The sequence below is a fragment of the Suillus subalutaceus genome, assembly GCF_016647625.1.
Source record: "Suillus subalutaceus strain FC151 chromosome Unknown DFJ58scaffold_36, whole genome shotgun sequence".
NCBI classification, from domain to species: domain Eukaryota; kingdom Fungi; phylum Basidiomycota; class Agaricomycetes; order Boletales; family Suillaceae; genus Suillus; species Suillus subalutaceus.
The window spans coordinates 92,270-113,106 of NW_024540285.1; the positions used below are offsets into that span (position 1 = coordinate 92,270).

At 48.2% G+C, this 20,837-nt stretch overlaps 5 protein-coding genes across 5 annotated transcripts; 1 reads left to right on the top strand and 4 right to left on the bottom strand.

Moving 5' to 3' along the window:
• Positions 1-5,828: 5,828 nt before the first annotated feature.
• On the top strand, positions 5,829-6,339 carry DFJ58DRAFT_291445 (uncharacterized protein). The gene has a single exon (XM_041379701.1). It carries the CDS (start codon positions 5,865-5,867, stop codon positions 6,294-6,296), a length of 432 nt encoding a protein of 143 aa, XP_041245287.1. The 5' UTR covers positions 5,829-5,864; the 3' UTR covers positions 6,297-6,339.
• Positions 6,340-7,164: 825 nt separating this feature from the next.
• Positions 7,165-8,576, bottom strand: DFJ58DRAFT_875900 (uncharacterized protein; the record flags this gene model as incomplete). Its single annotated transcript, XM_041394434.1, has 7 exons — positions 7,165-7,554; positions 7,585-7,618; positions 7,672-7,814; positions 7,849-8,053; positions 8,112-8,243; positions 8,301-8,332; positions 8,378-8,576. The coding sequence occupies 7 exons, from the start codon at positions 8,574-8,576 to the stop codon at positions 7,313-7,315; spliced, it is 987 nt and encodes a 328-aa protein (XP_041245288.1). The 3' UTR covers positions 7,165-7,312.
• Positions 8,577-11,185: 2,609 nt separating this feature from the next.
• Positions 11,186-11,716, bottom strand: DFJ58DRAFT_781098 (uncharacterized protein; the record flags this gene model as incomplete). Its single annotated transcript, XM_041389770.1, has 3 exons — positions 11,186-11,295; positions 11,347-11,601; positions 11,657-11,716. Coding segments are annotated over 2 exons (312 nt in total), but the record flags the coding sequence as incomplete, so codon positions are not given.
• A 3,416-nt stretch (positions 11,717-15,132) lies between these two features.
• Positions 15,133-16,891, bottom strand: DFJ58DRAFT_744749 (uncharacterized protein; the record flags this gene model as incomplete). The annotated part of the gene is made up of 3 exons (XM_041387342.1): positions 15,133-15,591; positions 16,316-16,540; positions 16,597-16,891. 3 exons carry the CDS (start codon positions 16,889-16,891, stop codon positions 15,359-15,361), a joined length of 753 nt encoding a protein of 250 aa, XP_041245290.1. The 3' UTR covers positions 15,133-15,358.
• A 1,923-nt stretch (positions 16,892-18,814) lies between these two features.
• Positions 18,815-20,832, bottom strand: DFJ58DRAFT_744750 (uncharacterized protein; the record flags this gene model as incomplete). Its single annotated transcript, XM_041387343.1, has 3 exons — positions 20,324-20,832; positions 20,177-20,271; positions 18,815-20,124 (listed from the first exon to the last, which is right to left on the bottom strand). The coding sequence occupies exons 1-3, from the start codon at positions 20,770-20,772 to the stop codon at positions 18,815-18,817; spliced, it is 1,854 nt and encodes a 617-aa protein (XP_041245291.1). The 5' UTR covers positions 20,773-20,832.
• Between the last annotated feature and the right edge of the window lie 5 nt (positions 20,833-20,837).

The window sequence follows — 20,837 nt, forward strand, 5'->3', positions numbered from 1 at the left end:
ATTCCAACGTGTCGCAACATCACGTGGCATGAGCTTTTCTTTCAAGTGTGATGCTCCACATGCCCGTCGCCATGCTGGGAGCAAGAGAGTTGTTGAACGAATTACAGCGAAAGACAGACCACGAATCTGCCATATGATATTAGCTAGTATTAGATGCGGATCTAAGACACTGACCTTTGCAATAGTTCCTTTGACAGCGGCAGTGTCATCTAACATCTTCTCACGATTGGCTTGCGAGAGCATTTCCAACTCGTCAATATTGTCATCAGCGTCATCAAGCTCAGAGGTCAAGTCAACTTCCTCTACTTCCGAATCATCATCTAACATAAGTGGCGGCTCATCATCATCCACATCATCATTGGCTTCAGATGTTGATGCTGCTGATGACTCGGAGCTGAATGGTTTCAGCAAAGCTTTTGCCGAAAGCTGGAGAGTATGATTAAAACATCGAACACGGTTGACAGACTCAAACGAGTTGTCGAGGCTCGCAAGCTTTGTTGTTTGAGTATCATTGGCAGTCGCGTTATCAGCATTGACTGCAAGAATCTACAATCTTCACGTTAGCATGATTTCTGCAATATTCAAGATCGGCTTACTCTCTTCGTCAGCCCAAAGCGTTCAAGCATTGCTTGAAAGGCTTTCGCCATTGCAGCACCAGTATGTGACTATAAGATAAGATTGTGAAGATTGGTGGAGCATTCGAAATGGCCTGTGACGTACCTCGGCAACTTCAATGATGTCAAGCAGAAATGAAAACATTTTACCCTCATACTCGAGGTGGACTGTCCACGCTACAAAAGCACGGTGGTTGGGTGAAGTCCAAGCATCCGTGGCAAAGTGTAAGCGTCCAGGGTGATCCTAACCATTGTGTTAGCCAATTTTCTGATGTTAGCGAAAAGCTTACACGGAGAAGCTGTCCAATGCGTTCGCTACACTTCTCGAATGCTACTTTGATATTGCGGGACAATACATCAGGTGATGGAAGTTCAATGTTCGGGCGACCTGCACAAAGAAGCTCGCGGAGTTCACGATCATTGATTATATTAACTGGGCGATTACTTTCAGTGATCCATTTCACGAGACGAGCACTGAAACTAATGTTAGCATGCAAAAATATCCAGATTCAGATCATTTACCGAACTTCTGGGTTCGTGTGTGTCCGATGGGAGTAATGGACGGGCTGTTGGCCTTGGCGTGCAAATGCTGCGTAGACAGAGCCACTATTAGCACCAGCATCCTTGCCCTTCATGGCGTTGTTGACGGCATCCTCGCCAAAGCATCCAATGGCATGGTGCTTCAGATTAGTCGTCGAGGACTTATCCTTTGTATCCTGATAGCGGCGCACACCACCTAAAGCTGTCTTACACTTACGCGCACCACACGGGAAAAAATGACACAAGCGGCCATTGTGGTGTTGGACCACAACTTCGGATGAAAAGAAACTATAGATAGGTGACCGCCAAGTCTTCTTGAGAGCCTCTGTATCATTGTATAATCAGATATTTGCAAAAATCAATGGAAAGAAACATACCAAGATCTGCAGAAGGATCGGGATCAGGCTCGAATGCACCTGCCGTTGATTTGTTATCGTCAGTGGCAAGTGAATCAGTACTTGATCGCGTAAGATCAACGGTGTCTGTGGGGCTCGATCGAGAAGACCGAGACACAAATGACTGCTTGACCTTCTTCAAGGGGCGGGCCAGAGCCTTAGCACCCTTTGCAACAGCCTTTTTGAGTGACCTGGCCTTCTCGGAGATGGACGACGAGATAGACTTAGATGATGAGTGTGACTGGGTAGACGAAGCATCAGATGCCTTCTTTGTGAGCTTAGTTTTCATGGGGAGACGACTCAGTGGACTTACTGGTCTCGAGTTTTTGCCTTGGCTTTATGGTAGTGACTCGAGCTTCTCTGCAACGAAGTGTCAGCTCAATAAATTGCTAGAATGATTCACGGGGGTACAAAAGACATGACAGAAATCAGTATAGCATTCACTTGTGATCCTCAAGCTCTCAGAGGAAGGAAAAACAGAGAATCAAACACGGTGTTCAATGGCTGTCGCGCGCCTGGTTCCCGATTTGGTATATTATACCCGCCCAAACACCGTCAACCCGCGGTGAATGGCCACGGTATGCTCAAGGGTACGACTATCCTACTCCGTACCCGTACCCTCCAAACCCGTCAGCATAGAACCGCGGTGTTACCCGTACCCGTGCGTTTCCCTACAAGTATTTCATCAAACCTCGTATTCCAGGAACTTATTTTGATGTAAAATCCGTTGTATAGACGCTCCTCGCGCACGCGGCGTAGAGCTAAGTTACCGTTATAGATCAGCAAATTCGACACCCTCCGGATCCAGCGCCTGGCCTAATCACTTGCAACTGACACTACCCTATAAATCAGTGTATTATGACACGCCTATCATCCAATTTTACAAACAACGCCCATACGACACGCCCCATGCGACACGCTTATCAACACATCGAAAATATACATTACATACAGTGATCAACCGCTCCTTTGGACGGTGAAATGAAAAAAACGAGTGTAAAAAAATGAAATCTTTAATATACAAAAATTGATCTGGTACATCTGACAGAGCAGGGTTTGATCTACTATATACCAAGTTTTTAAAACATCTGGGGCCCTGCTTAGTTGGCAGCACCTCACTTGGTTGAACGAGTCATTTTCTCGCCTTCCTGATTCGTTTGTACAGTTGGTGTGACAACCATGTTACAGCGTGTGACAAATGTCACATTTCACCGCTCGTCGTACTCGTCGTCATCCTCATACTCGCTGTCATCGCAAATCGACCCTTCGTGAATGTCAATGAACTCTCCTTGATCTTGCCCATCCTCCTCATCAATATTTCCACCATTTCTCCTTGGATTCTTTGGCTTAGGACAAGGCTTCTCGAGTGGTCCTCGGACAGGCTTCTTCCACTGTGGTTTTCGTTTCTCTTGCTTTGCTAGCCGTTGTTCTAACCTCCCACTCTTTAACAGCTACCTTCCACTGCTCTGTTTTGGCTTTGTTTCGGTTTTTTCTTGCCTCATCCTCTTGCATCCACAACTCCATCTCTCGAGTTCGTACCATCCGTGCTGCTTTCCTTGTTTCCTTCTCGGCCGCTTTTGCCTGTTGACGCTCCTGGTATACCAGGACTTGCTCGAAGACCTCGTCACTGGTAAGTAGCCTTGGCATACCATCTCCATTCAACTTGACATTGTCACCCTCTCGGCAGCCTTTCTTCTCTTGTGTCTCGAGATGACGGCGAACTCGATCACAGTAGCGTCCCTGGAGAATTACAGTTGCTTGAAGGGCGCTTACATGCTCTTTGAGCGTTGTGACCTGCTTGGTGAGTTTTTTGACTGTCTCCTCGAGTTTTTTCTCCCGTGTTGACTTTGAAGATATGTTACAGTGAAATCTCGCACGTTTAATGGGTGAGACTATTGCTAGTGGCATGGTAGGCAACCTTGAACTTGATTTGATGGGAGATGATGATATAAGGAATTGTGCAGATGTTTCCTCGAGTCGTGCGAAGACATTTGGAATGGTTCTATCACCAGTCTGAAAAGGACTATCGTTCTCGTAAGTATTCTCGTCTGCTGTTTGATAAATTATTGATCTGATCTTTGAAATGCAAACAGTGAGGATTACCTGGAGTTGTCTCGTCGTTAATACTACCATCTTCTTCAGCAATTGTACCAAGTTGAATATCACAATTACGAGTTTCCGCCCTTGGTTGCAGGTCTCTGAGCAGCTGTATTATGGCTCGAACAGGAGATTCAGGAGTGATTGGAAGGTGGCCCTGGTTAGATGATTCGCGAGCAGGAGCTAACATCTCATCTGTGACGACTTTAGGATTGAAAGGCCATACACCGGTTTTTCGGAATGCAGATTTAATGGTTTCTGATGTGAGTGCACGAATGTGGGCAGCACCATAGATTGCAAGGAAGTTGCTTTTCGTCACTTTCTCTCCTTTCTCGCGCTCCCATTTGTCTCGTTCTTCTGACCAACACTGCTTAAGGACACCAAATACTGCCACATCTAGGCCCTGGTAGATGTGGGTACTGTGTGCAGGATAGCAGAGGACGTGAATTCGGTGCTGCCGAGCATACTCCAGGAATGCGCGAGTGTAGTGAGAATTGTGCCCATCAACGAGAAGTAGGCGAGTACGACCATTAGCTTTGTCACATGTCTGCTCATCGAATTGTTTGATCCAGAGTGCACCAATCTCGCCGTCAGTCCAACCCTTCTTTGAATAACCAATACTATAAAGAACAGTGTTATATGAGTGATTAAGAGCACAACATAATGCATGCCAACTCACGATGCTTTGAGTGGATTATTTTCGTTCCACTTGGACTGATATGCCTTTCCCTTGAAAATCACCGCAGGTGCAATTGTACTTCCATCTGCGCAAATTGTGACTAACACAGTAATGTTTTCACGATTGCTGTTTCGCTGCTGATACTGAACCTGCGTTCCAGCACTACCAAGTGCTCGTTCTTGGGTGCTTCCTCCTCCTGGTTGAATTCCAGTCTCATCGACACCCCAAATACACTCTGGTGCCATTGGTTTGTTGTCGTCACCACTCTCCAGGACATCCTTCAACATTTCGAACCATGCCTTGTTAGTTGTCGGGTTCACGGCACGGCCATGAGCAGTATCAAGTGAATGTGCTCGGTAAGCTCGTAGGTGATCAGAGTGCTTCTCGACGAAGCGCTGAGTCCAGTTTTTTCCCACTCCAGACTGCGGGAAGGCATCTCCAAGTCGGGCTCGACAGATTTCATCAACATGCTCCTTGAGACGCTTGTGGCTAAGTGGAAAGCCACGTTGAGCCATTTCCACAACATATTCAATAACTTTGTCTGTTTCTGTGGGTGTGAGCCAGCTTTTCGTGGAGCTATTGAATTCGCTAAGCCGAACCCCTCCCTTGGCGAGATTTGCCAGAGTATTATGATTTAAATTGACAACTTGGCCCGTTTCCTTGAGGTATGCCTTCTGAACATCCCTGCACACCTTTCGAAGGCCCTGCTTCTTCTCTGAGCTTGGTTTTGCGAGTTCAGCTTGGTACATAGCCACAGCACGAGCCATGACTTTTTCTTTCTCCTCACGCAAGACCTGTGCCTTCTTCGTCAATGATTTTGGCCTCCCAACCATATTAAGAGAATATATGCATGTTTTGAAGATATATGTTGAATACTGGCAGCAAAAGGGAGATGTTGAGCGAGACTGAGTCAAAAAGGCACCTCGTGTCCAAGCTTAGTCTGTATAATGAAGTTACTCGTGGATCACAACGTGTTTCACCAATGAAACTTTGACTAAAATCATCTCCACTGCTTCTAATCCATCTGTAATGTTCATACATAAAGTAGAACGGGTGAAACTTAGTGCAGTGGTGAGGTTTTGATGCTCGAGAAATTCAAATATATTGCCCTAGAGGTATAATTTGCAGCTTCGGATGGATTTATAAATTTGAGCACTGTAATTTTGGTACCATCGCATAGCAGGATGTATTCTGAACATGATGATATATGATTTGCAGGGAGTCGACAAAGAATGCAATGAGAAAATCAAATTGTACAGTGGAGTAGTAGTGTACAAAGGACCGTGGGATCACTGTACCATATCCATTTGCAATGGTGGTTGGCGGGACCAATGACCCCCTGGTGTTTAAATACCTCCAACTGGACGGCAAGTGCAACAAAAATTGTGACTTTTGCTTTCCAAAGTTTCTTTGACCATCCTCTGGTACGTCGGGTATCCACCTAACAACTGGACTATGGCTGACTCGTAGCACAGTATATCCTCCTAACAACCTCATCTATCAGCTTCACCTTGCAGCGATCCACTGTCGTATATATACATGCCTCTCGACACCTTGAACGTGGATCCAGAGACCGCCTTTCGAGTGGAACAAAGTGGTCAACCACTCATTGTATATGAGTGTAAACTAGAGGGAGTCCCCTGCGGAATGTTCGTGGAGGGAACGACCAGCGCGGTGTCCGCTCACCTGCGAGGACATGGCATCATTGGCCCGGACAGCGCCAAGATAGGTTGTCCGTGGGCAGGTTGCTCCAAGACACTCAAGAGGGGAGGGTTAACAAGGCATATCCTTACTCACCTCGGTGTCAAGGTGCGGTGCTCCATATGCGGAGTTGTGAGATGCCGTCACGACGTCCTTCGTGCGCATATCAGACACTCAGAGTTGTGCCATTTCGCATTTATCGAAATTGTCCATGGACCCGAGGGTCGTTTGCTTGTCCCTACGGGTGGGACCGCTACCCATCAGGTCTAATGATTTCTGATATATCACCTTCAAAAGTTTTCTGACGGACACTGTTTTGTACTAGTAAGTACTTTGTTGTACAATTACAGTGAGATTGTATGGTAGTGTATTATACGTACCAATAGATATCCAGAGGGAGGGGGATTTCGAACCGGATTTCAAGGATAGCTATCGTGGCCGTGATGGTGAAATGTATGCGATTTTACTTTGTGTTGATGCTATTCCTGTTCTGGACTGTTGGCGTCAACGCCGCATACCCCGGTGATTAACTAGCGGAAGCGCTGCATTTCGACGATGAATGATAACTCAAATCCGGCATAGCGACGAAACTTTTCGCTACAAGTTCGTGAGATTCTCGACAACGAAGCGTTGCGTTTCATCAAACGCCTGCGCAAAATGCACTTGGCAATTGCTTCTTGATTGATAACGCAATACATGCCAAGCCTCCTGATTGAGCAATCAGAACGAGTCATTCAAGATGAGTAGACGTAAGTATCGCTCAGCCTGGTTTGTGAAGCCTTCCACAAGCCTGCCAACATTCCCTTGGCTGCATATGATGAATCGCTACGCACAGGATTATTGTGCCTGACCTTTCTTGCAATCGCAATTCGGGACTTGCCACTCTTCATGGAAGTGAAAGTTGATAGTGTAGAACAAAATAGTAGAGCGATATGAAATGCGAAACGGATGCAGGCAAATAGTCGAGGATGAAATGAACTTCGAACTTGGTTTTCTGTCTGAAATAGCGAACGCGGAAACCACGTCTTGCTTTCTTCAAGATAGGGAAGTAACGAGAGCATTGCCAACTTGAGGCTTGCTGGGGGATGTCCGCTATGAACCTCTTCAATCACTTGTGCTTGTACGAACGAGACCAGAGTCTTGTGCATACTTTCGCCCATCGATAACTGAAACAAAGGACCACGGCTGGCACATCTTCGAAATGGTTTCTGCTGACAGCTGAAACATTACCAACGACTACCGTTCTCAGCCTGGTTGGAGGAGCTTGCTGCACCAGTGCCTAAAAATTAGACGAGGGCTGCGACGATCGCGCCAATCACGGCTGTGACAGCTGTAGGGGTCCCTATCCTTATCGCGATCGGAACGGTAATAATCGTGGTCATGATATGAATCACGGTAGGAGTCGCGGTGGTAAGAGCCGCGGCCTGAGCCTGAGTAGGTGTCCCTAGTGACGATGTCCCATATACTCCCCAGGTGTTGGTGCGTGCGAGACAGAATAGTTGACCCCAATATGGCGTACATTCAGTTCCTATGAAGGAGATCAGCAAGGAAAGCATACGCATGAAAGGAAAACGTACGACTCCGTTGAGTTCCTGAATGCAGCGAGTAGCTTCTTCCGTGCTGGACATTCTTATAAAGCCGAAACCACGACTGGAACAATTGTAACTTTTTCGACTCCTCCAAAAAGAGAGAACTCTTCGTCTAAATCCCGCTCTTGTGTCCTAATACTTAAACCGAAAACCCCAAAAACTTGGGATGGGTTGGGCGCCTTCTTTGCCCCATAAGCGCCTTGCGAAGCATGAGGAGAACATGTGGAATGTACAATTAAAGCATGTATTGGCTTTTAGGAGGCGGAGACCTGCGCTTTTGAGGGAGGACCAAGGTAACCGGTGCTGCGGGCTCCAGGACTTCTCGAAGGAGAACGACCGCGTAGTGGGGCAGCATCTGGTCTCTGATGTAGCAGTGGCGGGTGCTGGTGCATTGTGTGCATCTGAGTGAGGCACAACTAAAGGTTTCCCGTATTGATCCTAACAGAAAGGTAAGAAGTTAGACAAAGTTGCCTTGGGCACCGAAAATGTGACGCACCACGGCAGTTGAAGTTGAAGAAAAATTTGGCGTTGTTTGTCGCTTGTTTGTCTCAAGATGTTCTTCAGTGACATATGCGACGAACCAATGAGTCCTGGAGTCTCTCATAGAAGTGAGTGCTCTGAGTGAGCGCTGACGCGACACGGTATCATAAGAAGTGTGTGTTTGGCTCCTTTACAACTTGCAGACGACAACGAATTGAGCATCCCTTAGGCCTGGAGCTGAGGGAGATATTAACTAGCGGCCTTTTAGCTGCTCATCGTCACAATCATCATTCCCCTTGAACTCCTGAATCTCTTCAGCCTCAGCCTTACCCTTATTCTTCCCTGCATTGTCAGGAACCGATCGATGTCGTTGGGTGTTGTGGAACTCTCCCGCTGGCATATCATCCAACCAAGTACCAGCCTCATCTTCAATCTCTTCATCTCCGGCGTCATGGCTATTGGTCAACAGCAAGCTGTTCATTACATCATGTTGCTGTTTGCTCTCTTTGGCATTTGAAGGCTCAAGCGCTAGCGCTCATCGTTTCGACATCCCTCGTGTGAGTTTGGTTATTTGAAAAAAGCCTCGTGGCCTTTTCTGGTGTGGACACCTTGCACACTGATCTCATGAGTGTTTTTCCAACAATAATATATTTCCCACAAACGGCTAGCTCCGACACTTAGTCCTCATCTCATGAGATTTGTGCAAGGTGTCCGCACCAGAAAAGGCCACGAGGCTTTTTAAAGTGATATGGATTTACTTTTCTGGTGCGGGGCGCATTCTTCTTCATCAGTAACGTTAAGGTGAGCGCTGTGGTGAGCGGTATTCGGAGCTAGCCGTTTGTGGGAAATTATATATTATTGTTGGAAAAACACTCATGAGATCATCTTGTGCAAGGTGTCCGCACCAGAAGAGGCCGAGGCTTTTTAAAGTGATATCGATGGATTTATTGGCAGATGTCATGCAATGCTTAATTTCCGTGTTGCACAGAGAAGAACACAACTAAAATTTCCAACACGTCAGTGCTTCCCTTGAGCTGGATTACTGTCCGTCTCCTCGTTTGGAGGTTTCGAAGTAGAAAGACCGCGAAGATTGTCTCCTTACGAGGTTTGGTTTACAATGACAACGAATTTTGAGTTCGGATGATCTTAGAGTCCCTCTTCGGGATACTAGTATAACTTAAAATCATTCATTCATTCCTTAACGCCCAAAGCTAACTAACTTACTCCCACCTACAAAGCCTCATTCCGCTCTCGACACCCACTTTAGTAGAGATAGTGTTCTGTAAAATCTAATTGTCTTCGCTAAGTCTCGAGGATCGCAGACAGCAAGGATATAGCCAGCAAAAAAGGGACCCAGCCGCGAGAGCGGTGGGACCCCATGCATGCATGGATTTGGGAGACAAGCATGAGCATCTGTAATTTTTTTTGTGGCAATGATTTTCAATAGGTCCCGGATGCCGCCTCCAACGCTATTGGTTTGAATAAAAGTACCTGTGCATTCTACTCGTCATACTGTCCTCAGTCCATTGATGCTCGATTGCAAGAATGCGTATATATTTCAGTTCGACATAAACCAGCTGCTTTATATGACACTTGTGAGTTTGTGCGAGTTCTCTTTGAAAGTTCTCAGTACATTCTGTGATCATGAAGATCTGCCGTCATCTTGGACCAGAATCTGATACCAGGATCCGTGCCTACGAACTTCTTTGTCGCGGTGCCTTGGAGATCAGATCGATCAGATCTGGAGATTGGAAATTCAAAAAATGTTATCTCGTTCTCTTGTGTTATGGGCACGAGTAGGACGCATGAGAATTCCTATGCAGAACCCAGGCTGGCATCCGGACAGAAATTGACCAAAAAGACTGGATGTGGCTAAAGCGAACCAAGTTTATGGATGCATACGTACGTGTCTCTGGCACAATCTGGCAGAACACTATTAATGTCAATCACATGGGTACGGCTCGGTTTCGACACAAGCGTAAGAGATATTTAACATACTAGTAGAGTGCAGGATGTCTGTGGAGGGAACAGCCAGCGCAATGTCCGCACACCTGCAAGGACATGGCATCACTGGCCCGGACGGCGCCAGCACAAGTTGTCTGTGGGCTTGTTCAAGTTGCTCCAAGACACTCAAGGCAAAGTGCATACTTGCTCACCTCGGTGTCAAAGTGCGTTGCTCCGTGTGCGGAGTCGTGAAGTGTGATTTCGACCTCCTTTGTGCGCATATCAGATCCTCAGAGTCATTGCCGTCTTGCACGTGTCAATATTGTCTATGGACCCGAAGGTCGTTTCTGTTCCATTCGAAACAAAGTCTCTGGATCTACCGTGACGGGAATGATATCGAGAGGTGTGTATAAGAAAGCGGGTTGTCAGGGGGAGGAGCTGGTGATTTGTTAGAAGGACAGACTGCCGTGTTGTGAGTCAATAATAGTAATATTTAATCCAATCGTAAGGCCGCGGACGCGCCAGTTCCCGACTTCGCCGACCGCAGAATAAGTCTTCAGATGCCGATCACATGTACTGTTCGTGCGAAACCTCTACAACCTCCTAGTACGAGCTTCTTGTCTTATTCATACTGGACAAAACAATTCAATCATCTCATACGTCCACAAGCCATCCATCGACGTGCCATTAATTTCCCATGGAGTCCTGCTCATTTCGTCAACTCTTTGACCAATTTCAGTAAGTGTGAGACATGTGCAAACGGTTTCAAACATATCCGCCCCTGATCAATGCAGGGCTTTACCCATGGGCTCCATATGTTATTGCCAAACGACCTCCTTACTCTGTTTTTCATCTCTCGATGACCACAATCATTAACACCGTCATGTGCGCCACATTGTTTGAAGTTGTGGAGGACCACTTATGGCAAGGAAGATTCATATTGGGTACTATGACATACAACTTACTTTTGCTGCTCATCTGACTATGCATCATGTATAGATTCTCGTCGACATGGCAGGCCCGCCCGAATTGCGGCCATCTCAATATCCACAGTACGCCAGTCCGCGATGCAGAGACGCGTCCACAGACCTGAGTGGATCGCTGTCGTCAACAGTGGTGTATTTATGGACTCCGATTTGCATGCCTACTTTGGTGCATGGGACCGCCCTCTCTACACGCCTTGAAATTCATCGAGAGTGAGACCAATACGTTACATGACGTGATCACGACAGCAACGCCATCAAAAGAAACGCGACCTGTGAACGTTAGAGGACACCAGAAGCAAGAGCCGTGATGTGACACAATACATTTCAACAGCCAAGCACAAAACATCTCAGCAGTGGCAAAGATCGCAGTGTGATAGTGAGGATAATAGAGCGCGTCATAATAATCAGGATAATCGCATATATTGTGAGTGGTGGATGGCGGACATACAGCCTCATCCAACATGCAAGGAACGCGCAAAGGCGCCTTAACCGAAAACATTCTGGTGTACAAAAGTGAGGTCGGAATCTTAAGCGATAAATAGACGCACCGAGGTAATAATGAAGGACACAGTAATACTGTAAGGCAGGCAATCGAAGAAGTTTGCAAAGGGTAAAGCGGGGAGTACAAGACAATGCTATGCTGATATAATCGCTGACATAAGACATTGCCACAGTCGATTTGGAAGTCGGGAACTGTTATCTGGAGGCACGTGCTCAACGCACCAGGGTCCAGGGTCCGGTTAAGAGTATATCCCGACTTACCTGATTACAGGAGGCACAGGAGCTACTCCAGGAGTCCTCCTAGGGGTAGTAGCCCTCGCAAGGATTATGATGGTCCTTCAGGCACTGGTGCGGCAAGCTCCTCCAACCAGGCTGAAAACGGTGGTTGTTGGTGATGGTTCAACGTTCACCTGTCAGCGGAAACCATCTTGAAGGTGTGCCAGTCGTGGTTCCTTGTCTCAGTTGTCGATGGGCGAAAGGAGGTCGTTCGTACAAGCACAAGTGATTGAAAAGGTTCACGGCGGTCATCCTCCAGCAAGCCTCAAGTTGGCAATGTTCTCGTTACTTCCCTATCTTGAAGAAAGCAAGACATGGTTTCCGCGTTCGCTATCTCAGACAGAAAGCCAAGTTCAAAGTTCATTTCATCCTCGACTATTTGCCTGTATCCGTTCCGCATTCATATCGTTCTACTACTTTGTTCTACACTATCAACTTTCGCTTCTGTGAAGAGTGGCAAGTCCCGGATTGCAATTGCAAGAAAGGTCGGGCACAACAATCCTGCGCGTAGCGATTCAGCATATGCAGCCAAGGGAATATTGGCAGGCTTGTGGAAGGTTTCACAAACCAGGCTGAGCGAAACTTACGTCTACTTATCTACTCGTTCTGACATTAATGATTGCTCAATCAGGAGACCTGGCATGTATGGTGTTATCAATCAAGCAACTGCCAAGTGCATTTTGTGCAGGCGTTTGATGAAATCTGTTCGTCACTACGTCGGATTCGAGTTGTTATCGACCATCAGAATGCACTGGTTCCGCTGGTTAATCGTGGGCATGTGGCATCGACGCCAACAGGAATAGCATTAACATACAGCAAAATCGTACACATTTCACCATCACAGCCACGATAGCTAACCTTCAACTCCGAATCGAAGCTCCCCCCTGGATATCTATTTGTACGTATAATACACTACAATCTCGCTATAATTGTACAATAAAGTACTTACTAGTACAAAACGGTATCCGTCAGAAAACCTTTGAAGGTAATATACCAGAAATCATTAGACCTGGTGGGTAGCGGTCCAACCTGTGGGGACAAGAAAACGACCCTCAGGTCCATGGGCAATATCAACACATGCGAAACGGCATGACTCCGATGATCTGATATGCGCACGCAGGAGGTCGCGACGGCATTTCACAACTCCGCATATGGAGCATCGCACCTTGACACCGAGGTGAGTTAGGATATGCCTTGTTAACCCTCCCCTCTTGAGTGTCTTGGAGCAACCTGCCCATGGACAACTTATCCTGGCGCTGTCCGGGCCATTGATGCCATGTCTTCGCAGGTGGGTGGACAGCGCGCTGGTCATTCCCTCCACGAACATTCCGCAGGGGACTCCTCCTAGTTTACACTCATATACAATGAGTGGTTGACCACTTTGTTCCACTCGAAAGGCGGTCTCTGGATCCACGTTCAAGGTATCGAAAGGCATGTTGTATACGACAGTGGATCGTTGCAAGATGAAGCTGATGGATGGAGTTGTTAGGAGGATATGTTGTGCTACGGGTCAGCAATAGTCCAGTTATTAGGTGGATACTCGACGCACCAGAGGAGTTGAGAATGTGGTCAAAGAAATTTTGGAATGCAAGGTTCGCAATCTTTGTAGCACTTGCCGTCTGATTGCAGGTATTTAAACACCAGGAAGCCATTGGCATTCTACCTGCCACCGCCATTCATCGTGCAAACGGATGCGGCAATAGTCGAAATGTCCATATAAAAATAAAAAACGTAGTGGGTTGTACGAGAGTATCGTGTAATATACGCAGCATTAGATGGACGCGTGGGGATGATTTTTCGCTTTTAATACACCTTCTTGGTATGCCGAATGGCAAGTAAAGGATTACTCTCCGTTGGAGCATGAACGCTTATCAAAACTGATTAACCAAATGAGGGGTTATGTCAAAAGGGTGATGTCAAAAGGGTGATGTCAAAAGGGTGTTAGAATTCTCAGCCAATTAAGAGCTGTCTATGGAGGCTAGCGTACGTGGTACATGTTACGTCAGATTCATCTACATATTGTGAGGACGGAGCGTTTGATCCTGCGGAACCAGTTCTTGTCGTCGCCATGTCAAAAAGGTGTTGGAATTCTCAGTTAAACATGACGGAGAAGCGGCTGGATGCCCCTGAGTGGTACAAGCGCTCAGGAGATCCCCAATTAAGAGCTGTCTATGGAGACTAGCGTACGTGGTACATGTTACGTCAGATTCATCTACATATTGTGAGGACGGAGCGTTTGATCCTGCGGAACCAGTTCTTGTCGTCGCCATGTCAAAAAGGTGTTGGAATTCTCAGTTAAACATGACGGAGAAGCGGCTGGATGCCCCTGAGTGGTACAAGCACTCAGGAGATCCCCAATTAAGAGCTGTCTATGGAGACATGTCACATAAGACATAATTGATATCCACGGACGCTAGGATCTCAGATCTCAGATCTCAGGCCTCAGGGCGCTTGTACGGTAACTTAGCTAGAGTCCGTGTGCGTCACGATCATTGAGAGAGCCTCTCGCCCGGAGTGCATGTAGAATGGACTTTACACATAAATAAGTTGGTTCATTTTACCACAGGCGTGTAAAACGCCAAAGCACGCCGCCCCGCTGACACATCCGCAACGCGACGCGTCCTACTTACCAGTACTAACGCTCAACGCGCAGATCTGCAGATCCCATTCCGTCGTCTTCGCATTACAGGATGCACCGCACCTGTACCTGCACTTGAGGACCACTCGTAAGCACAGAAACCACTCACCAACGGAGCTCGCCGGGCCCCTTGTGTCGCCGTGTCGCGTCTCGCGCTGTTGTTGCTACGCGATTCCGTCAAAATTTCACGTGCGCACACGCAGAAAGACGGCATAGTTTATGTTTTTTCTCTGTCCATAATGTACAGCTGTATATACGTGCACCCATGCAATATACATGTTTGAATTTGCTTAATTGTATGGCGAAAATGAGCTCGTGCGCCCGCCCGCTCTACCCATGTAAAATTCCGCCGCCGGAGCTCTCAGCCACCCGTAAAATCCCAAGATTTTACAGTAAAATAAAGTGCGGCGGGCACTTTACCCCGACTTTTCCGTTCTTTTCTTGTGAAATGCGGCGCGCAGCGCGGCGAAAAATTGCATTTCTGGTTCCCTTCCCTCAAAATTTGGCTTTAAATGTAGCCTTACATTCTCACTACGGTTTCTGCTACTCTGAATGTTCCTAGAGGTGTGTAGTTCTTACCCTTTCATTACATGTTGCAACGCGCCTCACACTCAGACCAGGGGCTGCCCTAACGAGGCAGTGTGACCGTTTGTCACAATCGCGTTGCTCTTTGTCTAGTGTGGGGGGCAAAACTACTTGGCTTTAGTTTTGCCGGTTATAACCGGCAAAACTGGCAAAACCGGTTGTTTTGCCAGGGTGGCAAAACTTGGCAAAACTCTAGGCGCTTAGCTAGGTTATGTAGACTATGTGTATGACATTCCTAGTGGTGACATCAATATTAATGTTGCCTCATCCCAGCTGTCACCCTCGCCATTGTAATTAACCACCTCAATCTCATCTAGAACAGTCTGTGGTTGTTCAACCCGATCCAACAGGATCCAACTCGTCAAAATCGAAAGCATTTCCCACGAGAACTTCAACTTCGTTAATGCTCTGAACTTCTTCAGTCCTTTTCAACTCTTCGAGAGCTGCAAATTCAGCGGCAATGTCGTCAGGTGAGATAATCTCTAGACCAGTGAGAAGGTCATCTGTATTGCGAGGCTCAGTCGAGAGTGCAAATTGTGTTGCGCCGAGATCACAGAATGTGCGCTCTTGATGAATTATCAGTGTCACCGCAATGTTTGCATTTACAATATTAACAATGCGAGCTGTTGTCAACTTGTTCCAGGTGCTCGAAATTGTTGTTGATCAGTGATGCCCTCCAGCATGCACCATCTTACTTTAGGGATGTCATTTTGCATGTTCTCTTGAATTTAAACTATGTTATCAGAGAGTAGCTAGATTACATCTCCACGAGTCTTGGATATCCTGGAGTTGTACCAAGTTTTGCCACCCCCCTTTCGCGTGAGTTCTGCCGAGGACCGGGCACAACCAGTTTTGCCGAACCAGTTGGCAAAACTACTGAGTTTTGCCAACAACACTAGTGGGACTCAGAGTAGATTTTTTAAAGTCGCTAAAACATAACTAAGACTCGGTAAACTTTGAAAAAACTCGGCCATAGACGGCCGGCATAGATCGGAGTTCAAAACAAGACTTAAGCATTTCTGAGAGATAATGGGGGATATTGGGGGTAGCGCATATGATAGAGAATGTAGATATACGTAGATATGTCGAAGTAATTAGTCTGTCAGCCTCCAAACAACGAATGATCACAGGGACCCATCCCACAATTGCGCGAGTGAACAAGTGTCACGAGGAGAGGGGAAGGGAGCTGAGCCAAACACCTCGCGACTGTGGTGTGTTGGCGTCTGGAGCTTCCGCGGGAGAAGGAACATGGGTTTGTCCACTGGAGGGGGAGAGCAGGAAGCCGTGTACTGCCGCTTGGGGGACTGTCAAGGCTAATGACACGACGACGGGAGGGGTCAAGCTCCATCCCTTCGTCATCATCCATGTCAGCGTCCCCCCCGCCCAACATCCCCAGCGCGTTGCCAAGGGGGGCAGAAAAAAGATCGTTTTCGTCAGCGTGGAGGTCGTCGTCGAGGTCACCGTCTGGATCGTCGATTGGACTGCCCCCAGCGCCGGAAAAATGATGAGGGGGTGCTGTGAAGGGGGGGGATGCAGAGTATTTGGAGGGGCGTGCTGAGCGCCCGTGGGACCAGGCCGAATGCTTGGAGGAGCGCGCTGAGTGCTAGTGTCAGGTGGGCTCCAGAGAGGGAGCTGAGGGTCTGAGGGAAGCGGCTGATGGTTTTGGAGAGGGAGCTGAGGACCAGGTAGATTCATAGAGGGACCAGCCCCCACGCGTGGACGAATGAGCGCAGAGAAATCTGCAGCGCCATCAGGAGGTATAGGATGACGAAGAAGCAGGGAAAGATCTGGGAGCGCATGGAAATCTGCAGCGCCATCAGAAGGTATAGGATGGTGAAGAAGCCGGGAAAGATCTGGGAGGGGCATCCTCATATCCGGGGTTGTTGAGGCCAATGGGCAGCACAGTGGGGATGGTAGGTTGCTCGCTGTCATGCAAGGTGAGCGAGACTTAGCACGCTGACCGTGGTAAGATTTCAAACTCCGATTGAAACTCCGCTTATCAGCGCACATCAGCTAGGGGGGATGATAAGGGAATCATCTCTCGATCTTGAGCTCTCACCATGCCTCGCCCATCCACCAGGCAAGATCTTCTTGGTGCAGTTGATAAAGCTGCACTGTCATTAGCCCAACTCCAATATCAGCAGGTGTTGGAAGCTCAGGAGTCAAACTCTGACTCCAGCTTCAATTCCAACGCTGATTCTAACTCGGATTCAACCATGGACATCACCTCCTCACCCACCCTTTCCTCCAACACCACTAGTGAATTTTCTGATGAGTCCAATGACTCTGACGATATTGCTATATGTTATAATCGTCTTCAGCACCGAATTGCGGCGCTTCGCGATGAGGTCGCAAGGGCTCGTGTCCTCAACAAGCCAGATGAACCTCCCCCACGAGCTCCCCAGCTGCACATGCTTGTTCATCATGAGAAACACCACCCTTACCTATTTCGCCAGAAGCTACGTGTTGACCCTATCATTTTTGACGATATTCTCGATCAAATCTCTGATCATCAAATATTTTTCAACCAATCCAATAATCCCCGGCTTCCCATTTCCATCCAGCTTGCTATCTTCCTCAATCGTGCTGGCCACTATGGCAATGCGATTTCTCTTGAGGATGTTGCCCAATGGGCAGGTATAAGTGTCGGGTCAGTTGTGAATTGCACAAATTGTGTGATGATTGCACTGCTTGACCAGCATGACAATTTTGTTGGTTTTCCGCACCCTGATTCAGAGGATGCTGAGCTTGCTCAGGAATATGCACAGTCCAAGACTTGTCCCGAGTGGCGCAATGGCATTCTAGCTGTTGATGGCACCACAATTGATCTCTATGCCAAACCTGCTCATTTTGGTGAGACATTCTATGACAGGAAATCTAACTATTCCCTTGGCTGTCAGGTATTTTTTTCCCCTCCCCTCATGGTCAACAATTAAATATTTTTAGGCAGCTGTTATGCCTCATAACCTTATCATTGTCGACTATGCTCTTGGTCATCCCGGCAGTGTCCACGATGCCTATGCTTTCCGATCAACTCGTCTTTATCAACAGCACGAAGCCCTTCTGCCAGATGACCATTGGATTTGGGCTGACAGTGCATACCCACTTGAGAAGTGGTGCATAGTCCCTTTCAAGAAGCCCCGTAATGGAAGGTTGACTAAGGACCAGAAGACATTTAATTATCATCTTTCCACGGTGTGCTCATATTTTTGTGATTTTTTGTGATGGTTTGGTGACTGATTTTTATTTTTATTTAGGTTCGTGTGCGTGTTGAGCATGCATTTGCTGCTCTTAAGGGGCGGTTTCAATCCCTTCGAGAGCTTCGCTTCAATATTCACACAGAAAGAGAGCTTCAGATTGCTGTCCATTGGATTATGTGTTGCATCATCTTGCACAACATGATCATTCGATTTGAAGCACACCATCGCCAGCAGAACCCGAAATTCCGTCGTTCTCAGAGGTGGGCTGAAAGGGAGGCCAGAGAATTTGCAGCTCAAGAGAGGGAAGATCCTGATGGAGATGAAGTTGTGGGTGATAGGTCATATGAGGGTACTCCAGGGCAAGCTTCCCGTTTGAGGATGATGGATCAACTGTTTGACAGTCCTCACTCAAGAGCTCAACACAGGGAAGGGTAGCTTGCAGGGAACAGAATCATATTGGCAACCATAAGGTACATGTACTACTACAAGAGATTCAACAGATGTATCAACAGATGTATATAAAAAACAATCAAGCAGCTAAAGTTAACATGACAGCAATGAAAAAAAACGCGAAAATCACAACACATATTCAGGCTGATGGTGACGAGGATGAGGGACCAGCACCTGCGGTACGGATCATCATCTCATATTGGATCCTAAGGCGCCAGGTCTCAGCCTCCTTTTCCTGCAGGGCAGCTGCAGCCTGGAGGCGCTGAATCTCCTTGTCCTTGGCCTCTTGCTCGCGTTGATGCGTGGTGGCCGAAATGAGGACTTCGTGTGAAAGACTTTCACAGCGCCACTGAAGATCCTTCTTCTGCGCTTGGTAGTTCATCTTGATGGCATAGCGCTCGTTCCTCGACTCCCGGCGCTCGGAGATGTCGGTCTTCATGCTCCGGATGTCCTCGTTGATGATGTTGAGGTCATCCGCCATGTCCACTACGGAGGATCGCTTCTTCTTCGAGCTGGCCGAGCTCCGCGGCTTCGCAGACAGCGACGTCTGGGATGCCGTTGGCGATGCACAATAGTCGGTCGATGCAAAGGACGAAGACGCCGTGGACGAGGGAGTGGAACGGCTGCGTGATATCCCCGACGACGACGCAAACGAGGAAGGTCTACGTGGCACCTGGCCACCAGGGGAGGCGGAGCCAAATGCCTCGCGACTGTGGTATGTCGGCGTCTGGAGCTTCCGCGGGAGAAGGAACATGGGTTTGTCCACTGGAGGGGGAGAGGGGGGAAGCGGCGTACTGCCGCTTCTGTCCCACCAACCTGGGGGGACTGTCAAGGCTAATGACACGACGACGGGAGGGGTCAAGCTCCATCCCTTCGTCATCATCCATGTCAGCGTCCCCCCCGCCCAACATCCCCAGCGCGTTGCCAAGGGGGCAGAAAAAAGATCGTTTTCGTCAGCGTGGAGGTCGTCATCGAGGTCACCGTCTGGATCGTCGATTGGACTGCCCCCAGTGCCGGAAAAATGATGAGGGGGTGCTGTGAAGGGGGGGGGATGCAGAGTATTTGGAGGGGCGTGCTGAGCGCCCGTGGGACCAGGCCGAATGCTTGGAGGAGCGCGCTGAGCGCTAGTGTCAGGTGGGCTCCAGAGAGGGAGCTGAGGGTCTGAGGGAAGCGACTGATGGTTTTGGAGAGGGAGCTGAGGGTCTGGGGGAAACAGCTGGGGGTCTGGGGGGTGGGGGTGGGGGTGGGGCTGAGGGTTTTGAGGATGGGGCTGAGGACCGGGTGGGTTTGTAGAGGGATCAGCCCCCCCACGCGGACAAATGAGCGAGTAGTAATCTGCAGCGTGGTCGACTCCCGGCTGGGAGGTGAAGACCTTTGCGCCGATTGTTGGATTGGAGAAGAGGAATGGGTGGAGCTGGTCATACCAAGGGAACTCGAGTAGTACTTGTTCTTTAAATCAAAAAATCAAAAAAAAATATGAAAACAATGACGAAAAACTCACTGTGAAGATTGGCGGCCGCGTGTTCGTCAAGCGGGGTGACGCCAGCGCCGGTCTTGTTGAACTTATCGTGCTGATCCCTAAACAACTTCCTAAGACTTGAAATATTTAAATTAGTGGCGACAAATCTGAATAAAGGAGGCCACTTACGCAGTGCAGCGGTTGCCCACTGATACATCGAATTTTTTTGGGTCCTCAGCGTATAACGCTGAATATTCGGAGTCCTTCTCGAAGATCAGCTGCGACAAGATCCGATGGATGTCCCCTTTGTCCCTGCCAGAGGGACGCTCCTCAGTGCTAGAACCAGCGGTCTTTTTCCCCTCGTAGAAAAGAGTGCGTGCGTCAGAAGGATTATTGGTCAGGTGGGTCACGAGAGTGTCTGTGCGGTGGAAATCTTGGGCCCTGGTCCAATGGACGATTATCTTCGGTCCGGCAGCCTTAGGAGGCTGATTACGAGCGGAATTGGACCCACGTCCTCGAGATTTCCCTCTTCCACGGGATGCAGATGGATTTGGGGGCAGCTCCATCGCCTTTGGGCGAGTTCGAGCGTTTGCTTGAAGCCTTGCAGAACGGCGAACACGTTGGCGGACAGCAGGCATGGTGATTCAGACTCCGACTTCATGCCGGCCGACTCCATCTGTGCTAGAGCGCTTAGCCGGTGTTT

Coding starts and splice junctions, on each gene's coding strand:
- DFJ58DRAFT_291445 (XM_041379701.1), top strand. CDS start 5,865: ATGCCTCTCGACACCTTGAACGTGGATCCAGAGACCGCCTTTCGAGTG.